This window comes from Tachysurus vachellii, chromosome 11, assembly GCF_030014155.1.
Source record: "Tachysurus vachellii isolate PV-2020 chromosome 11, HZAU_Pvac_v1, whole genome shotgun sequence".
Classification (NCBI taxonomy): Eukaryota; Metazoa; Chordata; class Actinopteri; order Siluriformes; family Bagridae; genus Tachysurus; species Tachysurus vachellii.
In genome coordinates, this window is record NC_083470.1 from 16,386,706 (window position 1) to 16,412,650 (window position 25,945).

Here is a 25,945-nt window from a genome sequence, read left to right on the forward strand (position 1 = left end):
ACGGCTGGGGATGTTTATGGATTTTTGGACCCTGGGCCCTGCAGCACCTCACCTTGATAGCCCGTTGCAATATGACGCTGGTGGGGGTCTATCCTATGCCATGGCCATGAGGGGTATCAGAAGCAGCTTTATAATACCTTATTATTAATAACTGTATCATTATTATTATTATTATTATTATTATTATTATTATTATTACTGCTATTACAACTACTACTATTATCATTACTATTAATGGCTGTATCAATATTACCATTATTAATATTATTAGGGGTCAAGCCCCGAAGGGGCGTAGACACCTATTGTTATCGTTAGTATTCTTCTTCTTCTTCTTCTTCTTCTTCTTCTTCTTCTTCTTCTTATTCTTATTCCTCTTCCACCATTGAAGTCAATGGCAGCCTATGGAACTGTACATAGGAAAATTATGTAATTTGGCACACATGTAGAGGCCAGTCTTAGAAGTTACTATAGCAACTTTGGTGTGTCTAGCTCAAACCCTCTAGCGCCACCAACAGTCCAAATATCCAATTATGTTCATGTTCATAACTGCTGACTCGTAAGGCCTAGAGCATTCTTGCATATTTTGGATCCTTTGCTCATGCCGATTCGAATACACCATATGACGTAATTTCTGTCATGAATATCTTTCCACCATTTTGAATTTTCCGTAAAACCTACTTTTTTGAACTCCTCCTAGACCATTTGTCCGATTTGCATGTCCTAGCTAAAGCTTTTTGATAGACCAATGCATTCTTGTATACCGTGGCAACATACATGGTCACGAGCACGCCAAAACAGACGTGAGGCTGTATCTTCACAAAACTTATGCGTGTCAACACGAAACTTGGTATATGTCATTATAGTCATGACCTGAGGGTGCATGCAACGTTTCGTGACAGCGCCACCTAGTGGCCACGAGATTTTAAAAACAGCTATTTTCACTTATAACTACTGCAAACTTGAGTCTAAAATCATGAAGGAGGTGTTGTTAGACTCCTTGAGGCATGCTGAGTCAACTGATATCAAACGGTTTTCGGACGGCCATTTTGTGTGTCGGCCATTTTGAATTTTCACGTTAAGTTCAGTATTTTATGAACACATAAAACATTTTTATTATTATTATTGTTAGGGTTCAAGCGCGAAGCGCTGGAACACTATTGTATTTGCTCAGATTTTTATTATTATTAGGGTTCAAGCGTGAAGCGCTGGAACCCTATTGTATTCGTCCTGACTTTTATTAGGGTTCAAGCGCGAAGCGCTGGAAACCTATTGATTTTGTTAGGATTATTATTATTATTATTATTATAATTATTATTATTCCGCCCTAGAAACGATCGTGCAGCCCAAACCATAAGGCCTAGAGAGCTTAAACTTGGTCAGATGGTAGTACTGGTCACAGTTACTCAGGGCCAAAATCTCAGCGGAATCGGACAATTTGGGGCACTTCGGCACTGTGACTAGCCTATCACAGAACGCTGACACAATCAGCTAGCCAATGATGATTTTCATACAATCCGAGCACAGATATTGACTCGTATTACTCGTATAATACTCGTACTCGGCAGAAGTGCTTTATCCGTACCGGATACTCGTTTCAGCCAAGTATCCGGCTCATCTCTAATGGATATGACTTTGTTTATTTTAGGGAAAACTGGACAGGTGAGTACTTCACATGACATATGTTGTGGCACCCTCTGTAGCATGACATATGTAGCATGACATGACATATATTGTCATGTCAATCCAAAGGCCTTAAACGCTTGAACCCGGGAAATGCTGCTTGCAGAATTAATTAGGGTTCAAGCGCGAAGCGCTGGAAACCTATTGTTTTTGTTAGGATTTTTATTATTTTTATTATTATTATTATTATTATTAGGGTTCAAGCGCGAAGCACACACATTGCCAAGTATGTTTTCACATACGAGGAACACACACACACACTTACACACACATTTACACACACACACAAACACACTCATTCACACTCGCACACTTACTCACACTCGCACACTCACATACTCACTCGCACACTCACATACACACTCACACTCACATACACACACTCACAGTTACACACTCACTCACACTCGCACACACTCACACTTACACACACTCACACTCGCACACTTGCTCACACTCGCACACTCATTCACATACTCACAAACACCTTCACTGACTCACACACTCACACTCACTCACAGACACTCACAGACACTCACACACACTCACTCACACACACACACACATACACACACTTACACACACACTTACACAAACACTTACACACACACTCATACTTACACACACTCACACTTATACACACACTCACACTTACTCACAGACTTACACACACACTCACACTTACACACACACTCACACACACACTCACACTTACACACACACTTACACACACACCTACACACACTTACACACACATATTTTGAATTTCCACGTCAAGTTCAGTATTTTACCAATACAATGCCATATAGCTACGAAACTTGGTATGGTTCATCAGCGACATGTTCTGAGCGCATCTGATCGGCTTGACCCCGGTATCGCTGCTTGCAGCTATATTTATTAGGGGTTCAAGTGCGAAGCGCTGGAAACCTATTGTTTTTGGTAGGATTTTTATTATTATTAATATTATTAGGGTTTCAAGCACGAAGCGCTGGAAACCTATTGTATTCGGTAGGATTTTTATTATTATTATTATTATTATTATTATTTATTTATTTATTATTATTATTATTATTCCGCCCTACAAACGATCGTGCAGCCCAAACCGTAAGGCCTAGAGAGCTCAAACTTGGTCAGATGGTAGTACTGGTCACAGTTACTCAGGCCCGAGGACTCAGCGAAATCGGCCAATAGGGGGCGCTTCAGCGCCCCTCAATGCGTTTGTGCCCATAACTCCTAAACCATATGGCCAAATCTCAAGTGCTTTATATCATTTGATAGATGTCCACATATTGAACAACTTTGCCTCTTGGACCAATGCTGTCAATCAAATTGTTCATTAATCATTCTTAATAAGGTGAAAAACCTACTTTTGCGAACTAGTCCTAGGTTTTTTGCCTGATCGAGACCAATCCAGTGCAGTTATATTCTCTGGAGTCTCACTGTCAATAATTATCGAAAAAAAGTTGAAATTTTCATTCAGGGTCCTTAAGGGGTTATCAACTATCAACACCAAACTTGGGACACATGTGAAAGATGTCAAACTGAGGTCACACGTCAAAAGCCGCGGCGATTGGCCACTTGGTGGCGCTATGACAGAAAAATCACTAAAAACAGCTCTAACTATGCAAGTGTTGGTCCGATTGACTTCAAATTTGGTGTGCAGTGTCTGTGTCCAAGTTGCCTTGAGTGTATGTAAGGACATTGGCGTGTCTCAAAAAACATGGCCGCTATCGGCCAATGTATTTTGAGCACCAATTAGACAAGATTAATGGAGGCCTATTGGAATGAAACTCGGTGGGCATGTTCGACACGTGGTCCTAGAGGTCTGTAAGAAATTTGAAAGAAATCGGCCACTAGTTGGCGCTAAAGAGATTTTACGCCACTGTAATCACGTAGTGCTTAATAAATACACACAATATTGATATCATTTGATAGGTCTCCACATGCTGAACAACTTTGCCTCTTGGACCAATGCTGTCAATCAAATTGTTCATTAATTATTCTTGATCAGGTGAAAAACCTACTTTTGCGAACTAGTCCTAGGTTTTTTGCCTGATCGAGACCAATCCAGTGCAGTAATATTCTCTGAAAGGCCCTAAAGTCATGAAAGGCTTTAAAGTTTTGAAAATCCTTTAAGGCCTTAAACTCCCTAAAGGCCTTAAATGCTTGAACCCCGGGAAATGCTGCTTGCAGCTTTAATTAGGTGTTCAAGCGCGAAGCGCTGGAAAGCTCAAGTCAAGAAGTCAAGTCAAGAAGCTTTTATTGTCATTTCAACCATATATAGCTGTTGCAGTACATAGTGAAATGAGACAACGTTTCTCCAGGATCAAGGTGCTACATAGAAACAAAGACAGGGCTAAAGACTTGTAAGTAGTCTTAGCCACATAAAGTGCAACTGTGCAACCTGGTGCAAACAGTGCAGGACAAGACAAACAAGACAGACAAGACAGTGCAGGACAAAAGACAGTGCAGGACTAAAGACAGTGCAGGACCAGACAGTGCAGGACAAGACAGTGCAGGACAATGACAGTGCAGACACAAGTTACAAGACAATACAAAAAGTACAAAAAATGCAGTACACAAAAGACAATAAATAGTAAACAGTCACAGAAACAGCGCCGACCGACCAGTGTTAATACTGTATGTGTTAATATAGTATGTGCGAAATGGCTGAGATATTGTACAGTATGTGCAAAAACGGCTGAAATGTTGGGACAGTTTGTGCAAAAAACAGCAGACAAGGTGTGCAAAACAGCATGTAAACAGTTTGCTGGATTGTAAGCAGCATGTAAACAGTATGTTGTGTCAGTGTGTGTGTTTTGTGAGGGTCTATGCAGTCCATACAGATGATGTGTGTGTATGTTGTGCTCAGTACAGTACATTTCAGTTGTTGAGAAGTCTGATGGCTTGTGGGAAGAAACTGTTACACAGTCTGGTCGTGAGGGCCCGAATGCTTCGGTACCTTTTTCCAGATGGCAGGAGGGTGAAGAGTGTGTGTGAGGGGTGTGTGGGGTCATCCACAATGCTGTTGGCTTTGCGGATGCAGCGTGTGGTGTAAGTGTCTGTGATAGAGGGAAGAGAGACCCCAATGATCTTCTCCGCTGTCCTCACAATCCGCTGCAGGGTCTTGCGTTCTGAGATGGTGCAGTTCCCGAACCAGACAGTGATGCAGCTGCTCAGGATGCTCTCAATGGTCCCTCTGTAGAACATGGTCAGGATGGGGGGAGGGAGATGTGCCTTCCTCAGCCTTCGTAGGAAGTAGAGACGCTGCTGGGCTTTCCTGGTGATGGCGCTGGTGTGGAGTGACCAGGTGAGGTTCTCCGCTAGATGAACACCAAGAAATTTGGTGCTCTTGACGATCTCCACAGATGATCCGTCGATGTTCAGCGGAGAGTAGTCACTCCGTGCTCTCCTGAAGTCCACAACCATCTCTTTAGTTTTATCCACATTCAGAGAAAGGTTGTTGGCTCTACACCAGGCAGTTAGTTGTTGCACCTCCTCCCTGTATGCTGACTCGTCGTTCTTGTTGATGAGACCCACCACGGTCGTGTCATCGGCGAACTTGATAATATGATTCGATCTGTGCGTTGCTGCACAGTCGTGAGTCAGCAGAGTGAACAGCAGCGGACTGAGCACGCAGCCTTGAGGAGCTCCAGTGTTCAGTGTGGTGGTGCTGGAGATGCTGTTCCCGATCCGGACTGACTGAGGTCTCCCAGTCAGGAAGTCCAGGATCCAGTTGCAGAGGGAGGTGTTTAGTCCCAGCAGGCTCAGCTTCCCAATCAGGTGCTGAGGGATGATTGTATTGAATGCTGAACTAAAGTCTATGAACAGCATTCGTACATAAGTGTCTTTATTGTCCAGGTGGGTGAGGGCTAAGTGGAGAGCTGTGGCAATGGCATCGTCTGTGGAGCGGTTTGGACGATACGCGAACTGTAGGGGGTCCAGTGAGGGTGGTAGCTGCGTCTTGATGTGCCTCATGACGAGCTTCTCGAAGCACTTCATAACTATGGGTGTGAGTGCAACGGGACGATAGTCATTGAGGCAGGACACTGTAGACTTCTTTGGGACAGGAACGATGGTGGTAGTTTTGAGGCACGTAGGAACAACGGCGCTGCTCAGGGAAATGTTGAAGATGTCCGTAAAGACATCCGCTAGCTGTTCTGCACATTCTCTGAGCACCCTGCCAGGAATGTTGTCTGGTCCAGCAGCCTTCCGTGGGTTAACTCTGCATAGAGATCTCCTCACGTCGGCCGTGGATAGACAGAGTACCTGGTCGTCGGGGGGAGGGATGGACTTCCTCTGCGTTACGTTGTTCTGTACCTCGAACCGAGCGTAGAAATCGTTCAACGCATCTGGGAGGGAGGCATCGCTATCACAAGCAGGTGAAGCTGTCTTGTAGTTTGTGATCGCCTGTATGCCCTGCCACATGCGCCGGGTGTCTCCGCTGTCCTGGAAGTGGCTGTGGATAGTCTGGGCGTGTGCGCACTTTGCCTCTCTGATGGCTCGGGACAGTTTGGCCCTTGCTGTTCTTAGGGCCGCCCTGTCCCCTGTTCTGAAGGCTAGGTCTCTAGTCCTCAGCAGAGCACGCACATTAGCAGTCATCCACGGCTTCTGGTTGGAGCGTGTAGTAATGGTCTTGGAGATGGTCACGTCATCAATGCACTTGCCGATGTAACTGGTCACTGATGTCACTGTACTCCTCCAAGTTGACAGAGTCACCGTTGGTTGCAGCCTCCCTGAAGATATTCCAGTCAGTGCACTCAAAGCAGTCCTGAAGAGCAGAGGTGGCACCTGCTGGCCAGGTTTTCACTTGCTTCATAACCGGTTTTGAGCGTCTGACGAGTGGTCTGTATGCTGGAATTAGCATAACAGTGATGTGGTCTGAGTAGCCGAGGTGGGGGCGGGGCTCCGCACGGTATGCGCCGGGAATGTTTGTGTAAACAAGATCCAGCGTGTTTTCACCTCTCGTAGCAAAGTCCACATGTTGATGGAATTTAGGGAGCACTGACTTGAGATTTGCATGGTTGAAATCTCCGGCGATGATAAAAAGTCCGTCGGGGTGAACATTCTGTAGGTCGCTAATAGCTCCGTATAGCTCACTTAGCGCCTCTTTAGCATTAGCGCTAGGAGGAATGTAAACTCCGACAATGTAAACAGTAGTGAATTCCCGTGGTAAATAAAATGGTCTGCATCTAACAGTCACAAACTCCACTGACGATGAGCAGTAACTAGAAACAAGCACAGAGTTCTTGCACCAATCCGTGTTGATATAAACACACACACCACCACCGCAAGTCTTACCGCACAGAGCTGCATTTCTGTCGGCTCTAAATGAAGTTAGCCCGTCCAGTTGAATGGCGGCGTCCGGAACTCTGTCGCTGAGCCACGTCTCCGTGAAAACAAACACGCAGCAGTTTCTAATCTCTCTCCGTGTAGAGCGTTCGAGTCGGATGTAGTCCAGTTTATTGTCCAGGGAGCAAACGTTGGCTAGTAGAATGGACGGGAGAGCCGGCCGGCTAGGGTTTGTTTTTAGCCTAGCACGGACCCCCGCCCGCTTACCGCGCTTCCGCTTCCTCGCGCACCGCTTTCGGCGTCCCCTCTCCTGGTCTCTGGTATCAGGCGGCACCGGGGACTGGAGGCCTGGTCTCCGCAGCAAGCCGAGGTCACGTAGCCTATACAGTACATCATCGTGCAGGTTGGTTGTTACACGATTTCTGTACTTTATTAGGTCCTGATGGTGGTATACATGAACACCGCTGTGCCTGGCATCCATGTAGAAGCAATGGTCGGGCTAAAAACCGTAAATAAAAACTTAGAAAATGTAAATAGCACCGTATTGAATCCGGAGAGGCCGCTGCGTGCTACTGCCGCGCCGCCATCTTGGATTTTTTTTTTTTTTTTTTTTTTTTAAGCTATTGTATTCGGTAGGATTTTTATTATTAGGGGTTTCAAGCGCAAAGCGCTGGAAACCTATTGTTTTCGGTAGGATTTTTATTATTATTATTATTATTATTATTATTATTATTATTATTATTATTATTCAGCCCTACAAACGATCGTGCAGCCCAAACCGTAAGGCCTAGAGAGCTCAAACTTGGTCAGATGGTAGTACTGGTCACAGTTACTCAGGCCCAAGGACTCAGCGAAATCGGCCAATAGGGGGCGCTTCAGCACCCCTCAACGCGTTTGTGCCCATAACTCCTAAACCGTATGGCCAAATCTCAAGTGCTTTATAAGATTTGATAGGTCTCCACATACTGAACAACTTTGCCTTTTGGACCAATGCTGTCAATCAAATTGTTCATTAATTATTCTTGATCAGGTAAAAAACCTGCTTTTACGAACTAGTCCTAGGTTTTTCGCCTGATCGAGACCAATCCAGTGCATTAATATTCTCTGGAGTCTCAATGTCAATAATTATTGAAAAAAAGTTGAAATTTTGATTCAGGGTTCTTAAGGGGCCCCAAAACGTTTGGACTGTGAGGAGCCAGTTTTACTAAAATGGCAATAACTCAAGAACTAAATGAGCTATCAACACCAAACTTGGGACACATGTGAAAGAGGTCACACTGAGGTCACAGGTCAAAAACCGCGGCGATTGGCCACTTGGTGGCGCTATGACAGAAAAATCACTAAAAACAGCTCTAACTATGCAAGTGTTGGTCTGATTGACTTCAAACGTGGTGTCCAGTGTCTTTGTCCAAGGTGCCTTGAGTGTATGTAAGGACATTGGCGTGTCTCAAAAAACATGGCCGCTATCGGCCAATGAAATTTGAGCACCAATTAGACAAGGTTAATGGAGGCCTATCGGAATGAAACTCGGTGAGCATGTTTGACACGTGGTCGTAGAGGTCTGTAAGAAATTTGAAAGAAATCGGCCACTAGTTGGCGCTAAAGAGTTTTTACGCCACTGTAATCACGTAGTGCTTAATAAATACACACAATATTGATATCATTTGATAGGTCTCCACATGCTGAACAACTTTGCCTCTTGGACCAATGCTGTCAATCAAATTGTTCATTAATTATTCTTGATCAGGTGAAAAACCTACTTTTGCGAACTAGTCCTAGGTTTTTCGCCTGATCGAGACCAATCCAGTGCAGTAATACTCTCTGGAGTCTTATTGTCAATAATTATCAAAAAAAAGTGGAACTTTATCCTTTGGCTTGCCATTAAAGGATTATTTATGAAATGGGCGTGGCAAAAAATAATTCAAAGTCTATAACTCATAAACGAAAAGTCTAATTTATACGACCCTCATTGAGCTCATGTGACATATGACATATTTTAACAATCCTGCCAAGTTTTATCTTGATCGGACGATAGGTGCCGCTGTAATTGGCAAAAAGCTGCACACCATGTATTTTCAATGGACTGCGTTGGCTGTAAATGGGCTTTACCATTACTGATGTAACTGCATATAGGTTACAAATAATGGAGTGAGTAATGTGTGTTAATTGAGCATTGTGACATAAGTGAGTAGTGTGATGCAAGTGAGCAGTGTGACGCAAGTGAGCAGTGTGATGCAAGTGAGCAGTGTGACGCAAGTGAGCAGTGTGATGCAAGTGTGCTGTATGAGGCAAGTGAGCTGTGTGATGCAAGTAAGCTGTGCGATGCCAGTGAGCTATACGATGAAAGTGTGCACTGTGATGAAACTGAGCAGTGTTATATAAGTAACCTGTGTAATGAAAGTGAGCTGTGTGATGCAAGTTAGCTGTGTAATGTAAATGAGCAGTGTAATACAAGTGAATAATGTGATGTGCACTATAATTGTTGAAAAGATATATAAACCATATATTTCCAATGGATTGCATTAGCTATAAATGGTCTTTTTCATAATTGATCTAAATGCATAAAGTCTAGGAAACATCAAATCTGTTTCCACATGTCTTTAAAATCCTGAAAGGCCCTAAAGTCATAAAAGGCCCTAAAGTCTTGAAAGGCTTTAAAGTTTTGAAAATCCTTTAAGACCTTAAACTCCCTGAAGGCCTTAAACGCTTGAACCCCGGAAAATGCTGCTTGCAGCTTTAATTATTATTATTCTTCTGTCTTCCGACATTGAAGTCAATGGCAGCCCATAGAACCGTACGTAGGAAAGTTATGAAATTTGGCACACATGTAGAGGCCAGTCTTACAAGTTACTGTAGCAACTTTGGTGTGTCTAGCTCAAACTGTCTAGCACCACCAACAGTCCAAAAACCCAATTTTGTGCTGAATCGTAAGGCCTAGAGGCAAAATTCTTGCAACATCAGAATCAGAATCAGAATCACAAAGGTCTTTATTGCCAAGTATGTTTAGGCAAAATTCTTGCAAAATCAGAATCAGAACCAGAATCAGAAAGGTCTTTATGAGGAACACACACACTTACACACACATTTACACACACACACACTTACTCACACTCGCACACTCACACACACACACTCTCACACACACACACACACAGACACACACAGACACTCACACACACACTCACACACACACTCACACAGACACACACACACACGCACTCACACACACACACAGACACACACAGACACTCACACACACATTTACACTCACACACACGCACACACAGACACTCACACTCACACAGACACACACACTCACACAGACGAGGAACACACACACTTACACACACACTCGCACACTCACATACTCACACACACTCACATACACACATTTACACACAAACACACTCTCTCACACACACACACACACTCTCACACACACACTCACACACACACACACAGACACACACACTCACACACACACACACTCACACACACACAGACGCACAGAGACACATACTCACACACACACTCACACACGCACACACACACACTCACACACACACACACACACACACAGGGTCAAGCCGATCAGATGCGCTCAGAACATGTCGCTGATGAAACATACCAAGTTTCCACACTCGCACACTCACATACTCACTCGCACACTCACATACTCACACACATACTCACATACACACACATTTACACACACACACACAGACACACACACACACACACACACACACAGACAAACAGACACACACACATACACACTCACACTCACACAGACACACTCACAGTTACACACTCACTCACACTCGCACACACACACTTACACACACTCACACTCGCACACGTGCTCACACTCGCACACTCATTCACATACTCACAAACACCTTCACTGACTCACACACTCACAGACACTCACACACACACACACACACACACTTACACAAACACTTGCACACACACTCACACTTACACACACACTCACACTTACACACACTCACACTTACACACACACTCACACTTACACACACTCACACACTTACACACACACACACTCTCACTTACACACACACACCTACACACACTTACACACACACATTTTGAATTTTCACGTCAAGTTCAGTATTTTACCAATACAATGCCATATAGCTACGAAACTTGGTATGGTTCATCAGCGACATGTTCTGAGCGCATCTGATCGGCTTGACCCCGGTATCGCTGCTTGCAGCTATATTTATTATTAGGGTTCAAGCGCGAAGCGCTGGAAACCTATTGTTTTTGTTAGGATTTTTATTATTATTATTATTATTATTATTATTATTCCGCCCTAGAAACGGTCGTGCAGCCCAAACCATAAGGCCTAGAGAGCTCAAACTTGGTCAGATGGTAGTCCTGGTCACACTTACTCAGGCCCAAGGACTCAGCAAAATCGGCCAATAGGGGGCGCTTCAGCGCCCCTCAACGCTTTTGTGCCCATAGCTCCAAAAACCCAATTTTGTGCTGACTTGTAAGGCAAAGTCTCAGAATCAGAATCAGAATGGTCTTTATTGCCAAGTATGTTTTCATACTTCGTTTTGCTTCGCATGAGGATTGTAGACCCACCGATATGACTGTTTATTTGTCACTTTGTGTATGCGAAAATCCTTTAAAACCTTAAACTCCCTAAAGGCCTTAAACGCTTGAACCCGGGAAATGCTGCTTGCAGCTTTAATTATTATTATTATTATTCCGCCCTAGAAACGATCGTGCAGCCCAAACCGTAAGGCCTAGAGAGCTCAAACTTGGTCAGATCGTAGTACTGGTCACAGTTACTCAGGGCCAAGGTTTCAGCGGAATCGGACAATTTGCGTTTGACAAAACGCGTTTGTCCCCATAACCCCTAAACCCCTAAAACCCCTATGTCCAAATCTCGAGTGCTTTATATCATTGGAATCCTTGGCTCATGACTTAAAAAACGTATATCTCTCATTTCATTTCCGCCATTAAATTTTTTCGCTATAGCGCATTTTATCCGAAACCTACTTTTGCTAACTAGTCCTAGGTTTTCCGCCTGATCAAGACCAATCCAGTGCAGTAATATTCTCTGGAGTCTCACTGACAATAATTTTCGAAAAAACGTCGAAATTTTGATTCAGGGTCCTTAAAGGGCCCCAAAACGTTTGGACTGTAAGGAGCCAGTTTTACTAAAATGTCAATAACTCAAGAACTAAATGAGCTATCAACACCAAACTTGGGAGACATGTGAAAGAGGTCAAACTGAGGTCACAGTTCAAAAACCGCGATTGGCCACTTGGTGGCACTATAATGGAAAAATCACTAAAAACAGCCCTTTTTAAAAAAAACCCTCTAGCGCCACCAACAGTCCAAAAACCCAATTTTGTGAAGAATCGAATTCTTAAGATTCTGATTCTGAGAATCGCCGCGGTTTTTGAACTGTGACCTCAGTTTGACCTCTTTCACATGTGTCAGAGGTCAAAAACGGTGGCGATTGGCCACTTGGTGGCGCTATAACTTGCCGGTCACTTTGTGTATGTGACTTGTGGGTCACTCGTTCTGCATCTGGATGCTTGTGTTTCTTCGCTTTATGGATATGACTTTGTTTATTTTAGGGAAAACTGGACAGGTGAGTATTTCACATGACATATATTGTGCAACACATTGGTAAGCTTTTCTGTATTAGAGACACTAGGTTAGGAGCAGGTGCCACCCTCTGTAACTTGCGGGTCACTTTGTGTATGTGAAAATCCTTTAAGGCCTTAAACTCCCTAAAGGCCTTAAACGCTTGAACCCGGGAAATGCTGCTTGCAGCTTTAATTAGGGTTCAAGCGCGAAGCGCTGGAAACCTATTGTTTTTGTTAGGATTTTTATTAGGGTTCAAGCGCGAAGCGCTGGAAACCTATTGTTTTTGTTAGGATTTTTATTATTATTATTATTTATTATTATTATTATTATTATTCCGCCCTAGAAACGGTCGTGCAGCCCAAACTGTAAGGCCTAGAGAGCTCAAACTTGGTCAGATGGTTGTACTGGACACAGTTACTCAGGGCCAAAATCTCAGCGGAATCGGACAAAAAACGTGTTTGTCCCCATAACCCCTAAACCCCTAAAACCCCTATGTCCAAATCTCAAGTGCTTTATATCATTGGAATCCTTGGCTCATGACTTAAAAAACGTATATCTCCAATTTCATTTCCGCCATTAAATTTTTTTGCTATCGCGCATTTTATCCGAAGCCTACTTTTGCTAACTAGTCCTAGGTTTTTCCCCTGATCAAGACCAATCCAGTGCAGTAATATTCTCTGGAGTCTCTGGAGTCGAAAAAAAGTTGAAATTTTGATTCAGGGTCCTTAAGGGGCCCCAAAACGTTTGGACTGTGGGGAGCCAGTTTTACTAAAATGTCAATAACTCAAGAACTAAATGAGCTATCAACACCAAACTTGGGACACATGTGAAAGAAGTCAAACTGAGGTCACAGTTCAAAAACCGTGGCAATTGGCCACTTCGTGGCGCTATAACGGAAAAATCACTAAAAACAGCCATTTTTTTAAAAAAAAAAAAAGCCCTCTAGCGCCACCAACAGTCCAAAAACCCAATTTTGTGCTGACTTGTAAGGCAAAGATTCTGATTCTGGTTCTGACTCGGAGTGGGTGGGGCCTGTCTTGAAATGGGCGGGGCTTTAACCGGTAATAATTAATTTGTAATATTTATAACACTAGCTTACTACCTTTATGTTTTTATGAAATACAGCAAAAACGTGTCAGACACACAGTGTCTGGTTACTGGTTAGAGACAGTTGAAGGTTTAAAAAAGAAAAAAATCTCCGACAGGCAGAGACGCAATGCGAGACGCATTCTACCAAGCAAGCACCACGTCTGAACGAACCCACGTTTACCAGAACTCTACTGGTTAGTAAGTACATATTATTAACGTTACAACCCGAAGTAAAAAGCTGAAGAAACCCTAAACGTTAACGGAAAAGCCCCACGAACCCGAGTGACTGAGGGAGAGACAGAGACCTGTTCTGTGTGTGACTGTGAGTGAGCAGAGCGAGACACAGCAACACAATACATCTGTATGTGTGTAGGGGAGGGGCGCTGTGACTAGCCTATCACTGTAGGGGAGGGGCGCTGTGACTAGCCTATCACTGTAGGGGAGGGGCGCTGTGACTAGCCTATCACAGAACGCTGACACAATCAGCTAGCCAATGATGATTTTCATAAAATCCGAGCACAGATATTGACTCGTATTACTCGTATAATACTCGTACTCGGGAGAAGTGATTTATCCGTACCGGATACTCGTTTCAGCCAAGTATCCGGCTCATCTCTAATGGATATGACTTTGTTTATTTTAGGGAAAACTGGACGGGTGAGTACTTCACATGACATATGTTGTGGCACCCTCTGTAGCATGACATATGTAGCATGACATGACATATATTGTCATGTCAATCCAAAGGCCTTAAACGCTTGAACCCGGGAAATGCTGCTTGCAGCTTTAATTATTATTGATGTTGTTATTATTATTATTATTATTATTATTATTATTATTATTATTATTAATAGTAGTAGTAGTATAAGTATTATTATTGCTATTACTATTGCTATTGTCTATTTTTTATTTTTTGTTGTCTATTTTTTATTTTTTTTATTTTTATATATTGTCTATTATTTTTATTTTTTTAAGTCTGGTTATGTCTGTTTGTAATGAGTCTGTCTGTGTTTCTGTCCTGTTTCTGTCTGCTGTCTTTCCCGGTTGTTAATTGTTTGCTCCACCCACTCTTTGGTTTCCATGGACATTAATTGTACTCCTTCTCTCCTGTGTTGTCTTTGTCTCTGATTGTTTCTGTGCTGTGATTGGTTCCTGTCTGTTATTTATACTCTGTTTGTTCACTTCCCTGGTGTTGGTCGTTATTGCATGTTGGATGTTGGTGTGCCTGTTCCCGTTTCCTGTTAGCCCTGTTTGTTGCCTTGTTCTGTCTGCCTGTCTGTTCAGCTGCATTTGTGTTTTGAATGATTAAAACTCAAAAATCTGCATTTGGATCCTCACTCGCCTTTGTCCTGCATCATAACACTGTTGTACGTCCCTACATGCTCCTTTATTCATATATTTCCACTACCACACCCAGTTACGCACACACACATACCCAAATCGTACTGGCTGTTATGTATGTTTTGTTGGTCTTTGTATTTGTATTTTGCGTCTAATTTCTCTTCTGTAAATATTGTAATTGTCTGTTTGCATAATAATTAAAAAACAAAAAGATTTTATGGTTTTTGACACTTTTGGATAATTATACATGCCCTGGGTCAAATTGACCAGTAACATCATTGCTGTTCCTGGAAAATGAACATAACAGTAGGGTTAAAGGCAGGTTAGCTCACATATAAAAGGAAGTGATTATATTCAATATCATTAGATGTTTGTGATGGAAAACTTAATGAAAAGCAAGAATTTTGAACCATTTTCATCTACAGTAAAGAACATTTTAGCCGTTGAATGATTCATGTTCTGTCCAAAGACTTTTTAATGGGTTACCCAGATATGGTCGTGGTTCAGATGTGATGACTTGGCTAGTAGTGATTGTCAGGTCCTAAATACTTCAGATTATATTATTGATAGTAGTGAAAATGCATTGAAGTGTTTGCTTTGATAGATAGAGCATTTTTACCTGTTCTCCAGGGTGTATCACTGTTGCTGGGAGTGAGAGAGAGTAGGGGTAAAAAGTGAGTAAGTCAGGTTAAAAAAACAAATATATTATAGCAGATGAAAATAGAGCACAGAAGAGGAAATATAATCTCACCAGTATTGTCTACTGCAGGAGAAATGGGTGAGCTAAAAAATATGGAATGTTTTGAGTCATTGGGTGTATATATATGTGTATATTTCAGAGATAAGTTGTTAACTATAAAAAAAAAAAAACACATCCAGTTGTGTTGTCCCTTCCTTAGTTATGGGCAAATAATAATACCTGGAGAATATCTGCTCTGTTGGTAGTAAATTCTATGTTGTAATTAAAGTCTCATGGATATTTAACATTTCTAAAAAAAAAAGTGTCATGAACTTCTATCTGCAACTTTATTCACTAGGTGTGTGTGTGTCTGTGTGTGTGTGTGTGTGTGTGTGCATTCTACCTGGTCTTGCAATCTTTTATGGTCTCAATTGCAAGATTTGGTCTGATGCTTTGGAAAGATGACGGTACATGGGCAGTAATAGTGTTGCTCCTCGCATCTGGCAGTGATGCTATTTATAAGATATGAAGAGAAAGCATATTCTGATGACTCATAGATAAAGGTGCATCATAACCTTGGCTAGCTAAAATGATCCTAAGGTAGGTTGGCCTTGCTTTGTGTTCACCTGGCATGCTATGCCTTGTTTACCATACATGCTCTATCTGGTTTTTCACTTTCCTTTGTCCCATGATTTGAAACTGTTTGCTTGTCTTTTTTTCTTGTCTGTATCTGAAACTGCATCAATCTCTCTGAACTGACAGAAATTAGGCTTACTAGTCTTTTTATCTTCATCCTAATTAATTTAGGTGGGTCCCTTGTTTTTAATGAATCTGCCCTTATCACTCAATTGTATCATTAGTGGCATGTAGGTATATGGGTGTGGGTTGGCTCGTTCATAATCTGCCTCAGGTATGAATATATAGGTGTTGAGTAGATATAAATAAATTCCACAAAGTATTCTATTTACCTTCTCCACTGTACTTTGGCCAGACCCAAGATTAAAAGTATTTAGATGTACCAGAGGTAGAAAATAAAAAAAAACAAACAAACATACTACACACTTAAAAACATGGTGCTGGTTTGTGAACGGAAGGCAGAGTCCGGGAAAACAAGCTTCACACACCTGTGATGAATAATATTTTAATGATTTGTTTGCTCTTCCAACAGTGAACACTAGAGGGGATTTGAGGGAAGAGTGCAGTAAGAGAAAGAGCTGAACACACAGAGCCATGTGTATGAATGTGTGCATTGTGCAATAAAAAAATGAGTAATAAATAAAACTAGAACGTACATTTCCTGAAGAAAATGTGAATGGTGCTTGCATGTGGCAAGTTCCCCTCATCATGCTGAGTGTTTTAATATGTCACATGTCCATGTTGTGCTAAATTTTGATTTTCACGTGACGTCACATGATGTCACGTAACTTCATCAAATTACACGTGAGGAAGTTCCCCTCATTGTTCTGAGTGTTTTGATATGTCACATGTCCATTTTGTAAAAAGTCTTTTGATTTTGCATATTTTGGGGGCGGGGCTGTGGCACAACCGGACGGCCAGTCGGTACACCAATTTAAAAGTTCGTTCAGAGTATCTCCCTAAAGGAGCTGGCCAAGTTTGGTGTAGATAGTTCAAAAGCTTGCCGAGTTATAAACCTCCAAATTTTATAATGGGAGTCTATGGGTAAAAAGGCCACTTTGAGACCCAGTACCGGAAGTACCGGTACTCGGATCACTAGAAAAGTCAAAGCACACCTCTCCTCAATGAGCCGGTCGATTTGACACCGCATTCATGGGTCTAGGACAAAAGCTGCGGGACAAGTTACGCGCCGAAGTTTTGTCCGGAAGAGTATGCAGGATAGTAAGAATGTTGCTTTGCAAACACCATTAATAATGCGTAATGAGATCTTGTCTGCCTTCTGCTTCATCATTTATGTATAAACCCCTCGCAGGGACACTTACACTGTTGCTGAAACTCTGGACTGTAAGAAGCTAACAGCATCATGAAATCTTTGCTGCTGACAAAAATCGATAAATCCCACACCAGCCTCCACCAGTTGCAACACCTATAGCTGTGCACAGACCAGGCAATACTTCAGATGCAGGCAGAAGATCAGTTCTGCAGGTTTATTTCAGTGAGGGGGGACACTGGCTGCTGTAGCCCCAACCCCCTACAGCTGTTTGAGTGGGCAGCCAATGCATAGGGGTGGCCCAAATTGGAGTGTGTGGCGTGCCTACTCCCACTCCTTTTCATTGAGGCCCAGCATGCCACATATTGCTTGCTCTTACAAAAGGCTGGAATTCTCAGAATTTACTGGCCTATACAGAGCCACTTCAGAATGCCTTCCGGGTTGCTGGCTAGGTGACACAACAACAGAAGAACATATTCAACTGTGTGGTGCTGGAGCAGATTGTCGCATGCCTGCCCACAGCACTTTGGGTCTGGTGCCAGTGGCCAGCATCATTCAAGGAGGGCATCCAGCTTTCTGAGGGCCATCTGCTGGTGTATTGAGAAGCATATTGATCTCTCTCTCTGTGTTTTTCTCTCTCTCAAGTAATCGATGGTCAATATCTCCAGCCAAATTTTTCCTACCTTTTTTCCTACCTGATTTGAGGTGGGCTGCTTTTGTATTCTCCTATCTTCTCTTTCTCTCTTTTATTTTACAGACCAACATGTCGGACGGGGGCTGGGAGCAGTGTTGTCCCAGGTGGTGGAGGTGGAGTGGTGCCTTGTGCTGTACATCAAGCAAACTCTTGGTAAGGAATGCATGTATGCACGAATGGATGCATGCACACTGCTCAGACGAACCGTCTGGTGAGAGGGAGGAGAACCCTAGGCAGGAAGCACACCATAGTCCTAGGGATCTCTCAGTGCTGGCAACCCCCAAAGACCACACAAGGAGAGCTTCCAATGCCAATCCAGAAAGCCCACCCCAGGCAACAATGGAAAGAATTAAGTGGCCCAAAATGAGTGACAGGGGTGGTCAAGGTTAGATGAAGATCTGGACAAAGTACTTGGAGCGGTTCAAACAGGATCGGTGGAAAGGAAGGTGGGTCTACTGACAGCCATCACCTACAATGTGGCAAAGGAACAGTTTGGGGCAGTGCCAAAGAGAGAGAATAAAGCAAGACCAGAAAAGCAGGAGAGAAGAGACCGAAGAGAGAAAGATCAAACAACTTAGGAAGGAGATCAAAACCCTGAGGAAGCAGTTCAAACTGGCAAGCAAAGGAGAAAAGGAAGGAATAAAAGAGCTGACAGCCAGCCTCCATGAGCAGCTCATCAGAACAAGAGGAGCAGAGAGATTCAAACAGAGGCGGAGGAAGCTGCACGAGCCCAGTTTATGAAGGACCCGTACCGCTTCACCAAATCACTTCTGGGGGAGGTGAGGTCCGGGACTCTAACAAGTACCAAAGAGTTGTTGGAGCAGTCGGTTGAGGAAGGATTCAGTGACCCTATAAGAGACGAGGCCCTGGAAGAAAAGCTGTCTTCTTAACATCATCCCACCTACCACATCCCCCACTACAGAGTGTCCATCATGGAGAGAGGTGTGGGTGGGGCCTAACCCGGGGCTTGTCTTCAAATGGGCGGGGCATTAACCGGTAATAATTAATTTTGTAATATTTATAACACTAGCTTGCTACCTTTATGTTTTTATGAAATACAGCAAAAACGTATCAGACACTTAGTGTCTGGTTACTGGTTAGAGACAGCTGAAGGTTTAAAAAAGAAAAAAATCTCCGACAGGCAGAGACGCAATGCGAGTCGCATTCTACCAAGCAAGCACCACGTCTGAACAAACCCACGTTTACCAGAACTCTACTGGTTAGTAAGTAGGTATTATTAACGTTACAACCCGAAGTAAAAAGCTGAAGAAACCCTAAACGTTAACGGAAAAGACCCGCGAACCCGAGTGACTGAGGGAGAGACAGAGAGCTGTTCTGTGTGTGACTGTGAGTGAGCAGAGCGAGACACAGCAACACAATACATCTGTATGTGTGTAGGGGAGGGGCGCTGTGACTAGCCTATCACAGAACGCTGACACAATCAGCTACCCAATGATGATTTTCATTCAATCCGAGCACAGATATTGACTCGTATTACTCGTATAATACTCGTACTTGGCAGAAGTGCTTTATCCGTACCGGATACTCGTTTCAGCCGAGTATCCGGCTCATCTCTAGTCTATATGCTTTGGACTACTACCAGATCCCACATAACATCCAGGGTATGATCATCAGTTACCTGAGAGATATCAAGTTGCGATTCCAGTCCACCAGGTTTACAACAAAGTGGCAGCCAGTGGAGAAGGGGATAGTGACAGGATGCACAAACTCTCCCATCTTGTTCATCATGGGAATGAACCTGATCACCTCTGTAGCAAGTACAAGGTCAAGGGGACGAAAGACCGCAACGGGATGTCAATAGCCAGCGATCAGGGCATTCATGGATGATCTTACCGTGATAAAGCCTAATCACGTGCAGGCAAGATGGGTCCTGGCAGAATTCGATAGCATGGCCACTTGGGCAAAGATGGTCTTCAAGCCCAAGAAATCAAGGAGCTTGGTGATTCAAAAGGGCAAAACAACTTGAAAGTTCAAGCTACTTGTTCAAGGGGAAGTGATCCCAAACATCCAGGGCAACCCAATTAGATGCCTGGGAAAGTGGTATGATCATTCCCTGTCAGACAAGAACAGCATCTCCAGCATCGGAAAACAAGTTGAAGAGTGGCTGAAAAAGATTGACAAGTCTGGCCTGCCTGGGAAATACAAGTGCTGGATTTACCAGCACAGCCTGCTCCCAAGACTCATGTGGCTCCTCACTGTATATGAAGTGCTCCTACCAACAGTTGAAGAAATGGAGAGGAAGTACAACAAGCACCTTAGAAGATGGTTGGGAATACCCCCGAGCTTTACATCCTTTGGGCTTTACATGAGGTCGGGCCAGCTCCAGCTTCCCCTTTCATCAGTGGTGGAGGAGTTTAAAGTCACCAAATGCAGACTGTCCCTGACATATAGGGACTCTCAAGACCAACTTACCAGGGAAGCAGAAATCAGAACAAGATCAGGCCACAAGTGGGCGGCCAGCACAGCAATTAACCAGGCAGAATGTTCACTTATGACTTCAGACATCATCGGAAACTCTTGTACTGGAAGGCAGAGTCTAGGAACATCACATATCCAGAAGATGTCAAAGTCCACCCCTAAGGAGCAGAGAACCATGATCCAGGATGAAGTTTGAAACCTTGAGAAAGAAATGAGAAGTGCAAAATCCATCAATCTTGCAACTCAAGGTGCCTGGACAAGGTGGAACCTCCCCAAGAAGACAATCACATTGAGTGAACTGTGGCGGCTGGAGCCCTTCTGTATATCCTTTCTACTCCGAGCAGTGTACGACACCTTACCAACCCCAGTCAATTTGCACATGTGGGGGAGGAGAGAGGACCCACTGTGCAGGTTATGTGGTGGGAGAGGAACAATGGCGCACATTCTGTCAGGGTGCAAGACCGCATTGACACAGGGGAGATACAGGTGGCGCCATTACAAGGTGTTGGCAGTGCTCACAGACATTCTGCAGCAAGAAAGGAGGAAGAAACAACCAGCCAAAGTAAGACCACTGCTGAGCACCATTGCCTTTGTGAAAGAAGGCCAAATACCTGTCGTCCACAGCCAAGCCAAGCAGAACTTTCTGCAGTCAGCCAAGGGATGGGAAATGGAGGTTGACCTAGGGAGGAAACTCCACTTCCCCGAGGCAATACTGGCTACAACTCTAAGGCCCGATATCATCATGTGGTCTCCGGAGGGAAGAAAGATCATCATGGTGGAGTTGATGGTGCCGTGGGAGGAGGGCTGTGAGGAAGCTGTAGAGAGGAAAATGTCGGGGGATGTCGGGGATTCCCAGCTCAATCTATGTGGAATCTATTTACAAAGGTTGGACTGAGAGGTCATTTGAGGAAAGCAGCTGTTCGTAAGCTGGGGGAAGCGGCAGAGAGAACCTCCTGTTGGCTCTGGCATAAGAGAGAGGACACAAGCTGGAAACTTGGAGGAGAGGGGCAGTGACCTGGCCAGTCACTGCTGACCCACCAACTGGAGGGTGTTGTGGTTAAGGGTTGAAACACCCAGTGAAGGTTGAGGACCATCTGATGACCTCACCTCCAGGCCAAGGCTTCATCCATTAGAAATGGATGTATGTTAGCATTGTAGATGTATTATATAACTGACAATTTTATTATAAATAAAATATATAAGATATTGGGCAGTGCACAAATAAACTATTCAGTTTACTCCAATGAACCTAGTGGTTGCACTGTCAGTGCACTCCCCCTTACTTTCTGGTTAGCCACACTAGCTTCCAGGTCGGCGGCCATCTCAGAGTTTCACATTCGTGCTTTGCACTCCTGACAGTCATCAGACATTTACTTTGCTTCCTGCCTGCCTGGCTTGACCCTGTCTGTTATTAAGTTGCTGAGTTCTCCCTGTTCTGCTCTGTTTTACCCCTTTAACTGGTATTTGGATTAATGGACTGTGTTAAATTGTTGATATTCTGCCTGCCCTGCACTAGTCCTGTTCTCTAGAATTTGGATTATTGGACTGTGCATTGCTTTTTTCTCTGCCTACTCTGCTTACCACGGTGGTCGAGTGTTTGGATTATTTGTGGTTTTGAACTTTGTATTTGTTCCTACTCTAATTAAAGACTCTTTTAACGCTCTCCTGCATACAGCATTTCGGATCTCATATATACTCCCCTGACATGACTGTTTTTTATATCTTATTGTATTAAAATGAAAATTATAAGGTCTATTTAATAATTAAAAATTAAGTATGCAATCAATAATGGCTTTAGAAAGAGGATGACTGACCTGCATTCACTGAGTCACTGGTGACGAGAGAGTTCTAAGGAAAACCACAGGAAAGACTTTTAATATGCAGATGTGTGCAACTGCAAAGGCATGTGGCTGGCTGTCTATAGATAAACATTTGGAATGTAACCAAATACACATACATACAAATACAATCATGATATTTAGGTGAGGCAGACATGCAAAATGATTATTATAACTTCCATCAAGATCATTAGTATCATTCTAAATGAGTGGCACCATATTAATTCAGTGGTTTGCTCCAGTTGCCAAACCTAATGACTAAGAAACAAAATAAAACAATATTTCTGCCATATTTCTATAGAAAATAATATGTTTTCATATATTGAATTGATGCTCTATATACTGTAGCTCACACTAAATGTTGTGCTCAGGCCAGCATAACTCTGCTGGGTTCAATTACAAGTATTTTGAGTGCTAAACAAAGATAATGGCCCTGAATTACACCACTCATGTCCATGCCATTGCTTATTTGTGGGTATAATATACTTACAGATTTGGCTCTAGGAACAGGTGGTTTCATTCTAAAATGAATAGAAAAAAATTGTTTAAAAAACAGCATAATATGGAACCATTAAAAAAAATCAAAGTATGCATAAGTGCATTTGGCCCTTACAGGATTTATAGTATCAATGTACTTAGGAACACAGAAATGTACAAACACTTACACATATAGGGGAAGATCTCTTGCTGCTGTTTTGGGTGGAAACATACGACCACCACCATAGGGTACAGAGGGGGGTGCTAAACAACAATCTGTAAAGTAATCAAGTAAACAATATCTGTTGATATAAGTTCAGAGAGCAATCTGTATTAAATATACATTACACAGTTTGAGAAACTACTAACAATCTTGTAAAAAAAATTATTTTATTAATATAGGTCATAAAGTATATTATAAAACATTTCCTATAAAAAAAAAAAGTTGTTGCTCTTCAGTTGCCAGAACCTATTGCTGTGAATTCACATTAACACAAATGTTGCTGATTTGATAATGTGACGCCGGTGCCAACTCCGCTGCACTTCTCCATGGTGCAGCAGAAACCACAACATTTTAGTACCATACTGAGTGTGGCTGCAAGGCAGGACAGAGAAAAGCAAAACTGGAGGAGCCAATCAGGAGCGGCTTCGAACTTATCCTTTGCGAGTAGGCGAGCTAAAGAAGCCTGGATGAGCCTTAGAAGAGGTAAGAGACAGAACATTGAATGGTGGACTAATGGTGTTTCTTTTCTTCCGTCCCTCTGTTCCACCAGATTCTCCTGACTGACTGCAGCCAGATCCCTCTCCACCTGCCAGCCAAGCGGCATTCCTGGGTTGACTGCTCACTCGTCACCTTTCCATGGCACTACTGCACCTTCAGATTCTCTCCACTCTGTAATGCTGCCTTCACTTGTGACCTTTAATAAAGGAGCTGTAAATTTTCCCTCTGCCTCCCTATACCAGTCCATACCATACCATACCATACCATATCATGGAGGGTATATAGCATTGTGTAATAAATACAAATAACTCTCTGCATGTGACAACAATCTATATACTTCAAATATCAGGCCAACATGGTGGGAAAGCTCATTCTCACAGAAAAACCTCACCTAAGTCACCCCAAACCATAGCAAAATGTGTTGTTGTCTCATGTGTGAGTACATTTGTGTTGAGTACATTTCAAATGGAACCCCCACTATACTCACAGTGCAGCACAATGGTTCCATAATCATTAGGACTGTTTTTCTTCAGTTGGACTTGTCATCATAAATAGCTACAAATACCAGTTTTTTTGTGGAAAACCTTAAGTTGTCTGTTAGTAAGCTGACAATGAAAAGGAATTTCATCCCTTAGCACAACAATGACCTAAAGCGTATAAATTTTCATCAATTCAGATAAAAGTCTTTGGGGAAACAGGCTGTGTACAGGAAATCCCCTTGCACTTTGATGGATCTAGAATGTTCTTTGCAAGAAATAGTAGGAAAATATTGCCAAGCCAAAATAGTCTCTCTGAAATACCTTCCCCAAAAAGACTGAGTGGTTAATAAAATAAATAAAAAAAAATCAACAGATATTAAAAGTTCATTATAGGTTTTTATATTTTCTTAATTTGGTCAGTAATAAAGTAAATATCGGGAACTTCTGGGACACATCTCTGTCAGGCCATAGAAGTTGCTCACTATACCTTATGTATTGCCTTATTTATACCTCTCCATATGTGTCTGTCTTGGTTCATCATTGTTTGTGTCACATTCTTGTCATGTGTGTTTGTGTTTATTTTGTTAGTTTGCATCTTATTTGAATAAACGTGTAAGTTCTTAGGATCCTGCGCCAAGTTCCAAATTCCACCACTCTGCCTGAACCTCCACTGGGACTCCTTCACTGGGACCCTTCCCCTGGGGTCCTCACCAAAGCCTGAACCAGCATGCAAGTTCCTCTTTCACTGCACTGTGTTAGCAAATAAACATGTTTGTAATGTGCACCTAACTCCTCTGTCCCTGTGCTGTTTCCATATCCACCTCAACAGAGTGCCCTACAGTGTAAAAACGTATCCTGTGTTTGGGTCTGGCTGTCAAGCTACCTGTGAAAGTCATGACAGTAAACATGAGCTGCATTACAGTATATAAATTTTTAAAAATTACCTGTTGTAGGTTCGACATATATGTCATGTGTAGGCTCTCTCACGCTCTGAAAGACATCAACAGTATTTATATAAAACATTACATTGTCTATTAAATTCAGTAAATCTCTTATTGTGTTCTCAGAAGAAATATACTATAAACTGAATTGACACATGGCAATTTTATTCCACTGTTTAAATTATTTAAATAATTATAAAATATTTTACCTGTCCTTCATTTGGATCCAGGTAAACATCTAAAAGGTTACATTTTGATTAGTAATCAAATATTTTTATGCAAGCATAATCATTAACGTGTAAGAAAGACCTTCTTCTAAGTTAGGAGCAGGTACAGCTGGAGGGCTCTTCCTAGGGGCCAACCTCTTAGTAGCCTGATCTTTATGAAAGACTTCAGGACCTTCAATAAATAAGAAAGACAGAAATAAACAACACAAATAGATCAGTGCTATTGTCAATAAATTTTTTTCCATTCTTGAAGTCATCCATTCTTACCCGCTTCTACTGGGTACTAAATAAAGCCTTTCAGATTTACATTTTATTTAATATTATCATATTGTTAATATTTTTATAAATATTGGCAGAAACGTTTTAACATTTTCAACTTTTGTTGTATAAACATCTAATGTATGCTTGAAAATGAATTAATGTAAATTGGTCTTTATTTATACACATGTAAAGGTTGAAGTATCTGATTTCATAAGCAGCTTTGACATTGTGAAAAAAAAATACATAT

At 42.6% G+C, this 25,945-nt stretch overlaps 1 protein-coding gene across 1 annotated transcript in view; it reads right to left on the bottom strand.

The window, feature by feature from the left end:
- si:dkeyp-117b11.1 (SH2 domain-containing protein 6) overlaps window positions 1–25,945 on the bottom strand; it is a 95,367-nt gene that overhangs the window by 25,982 nt on the left and 43,440 nt on the right. Inside the window, exons 8-16 of the mRNA XM_060881067.1 lie at window positions 25,520–25,609; window positions 25,420–25,448; window positions 25,214–25,259; window positions 23,258–23,345; window positions 23,083–23,113; window positions 22,569–22,602; window positions 16,119–16,227; window positions 15,788–15,819; window positions 15,656–15,681 (exon numbers count right to left, since the gene is read on the bottom strand). Of these exons, the coding sequence (XP_060737050.1) occupies window positions 15,656–15,681; window positions 15,788–15,819; window positions 16,119–16,227; window positions 22,569–22,602; window positions 23,083–23,113; window positions 23,258–23,345; window positions 25,214–25,259; window positions 25,420–25,448; window positions 25,520–25,609 (485 nt within the window). The remainder of the gene's footprint in view (window positions 1–15,655; window positions 15,682–15,787; window positions 15,820–16,118; window positions 16,228–22,568; window positions 22,603–23,082; window positions 23,114–23,257; window positions 23,346–25,213; window positions 25,260–25,419; window positions 25,449–25,519; window positions 25,610–25,945) is intronic.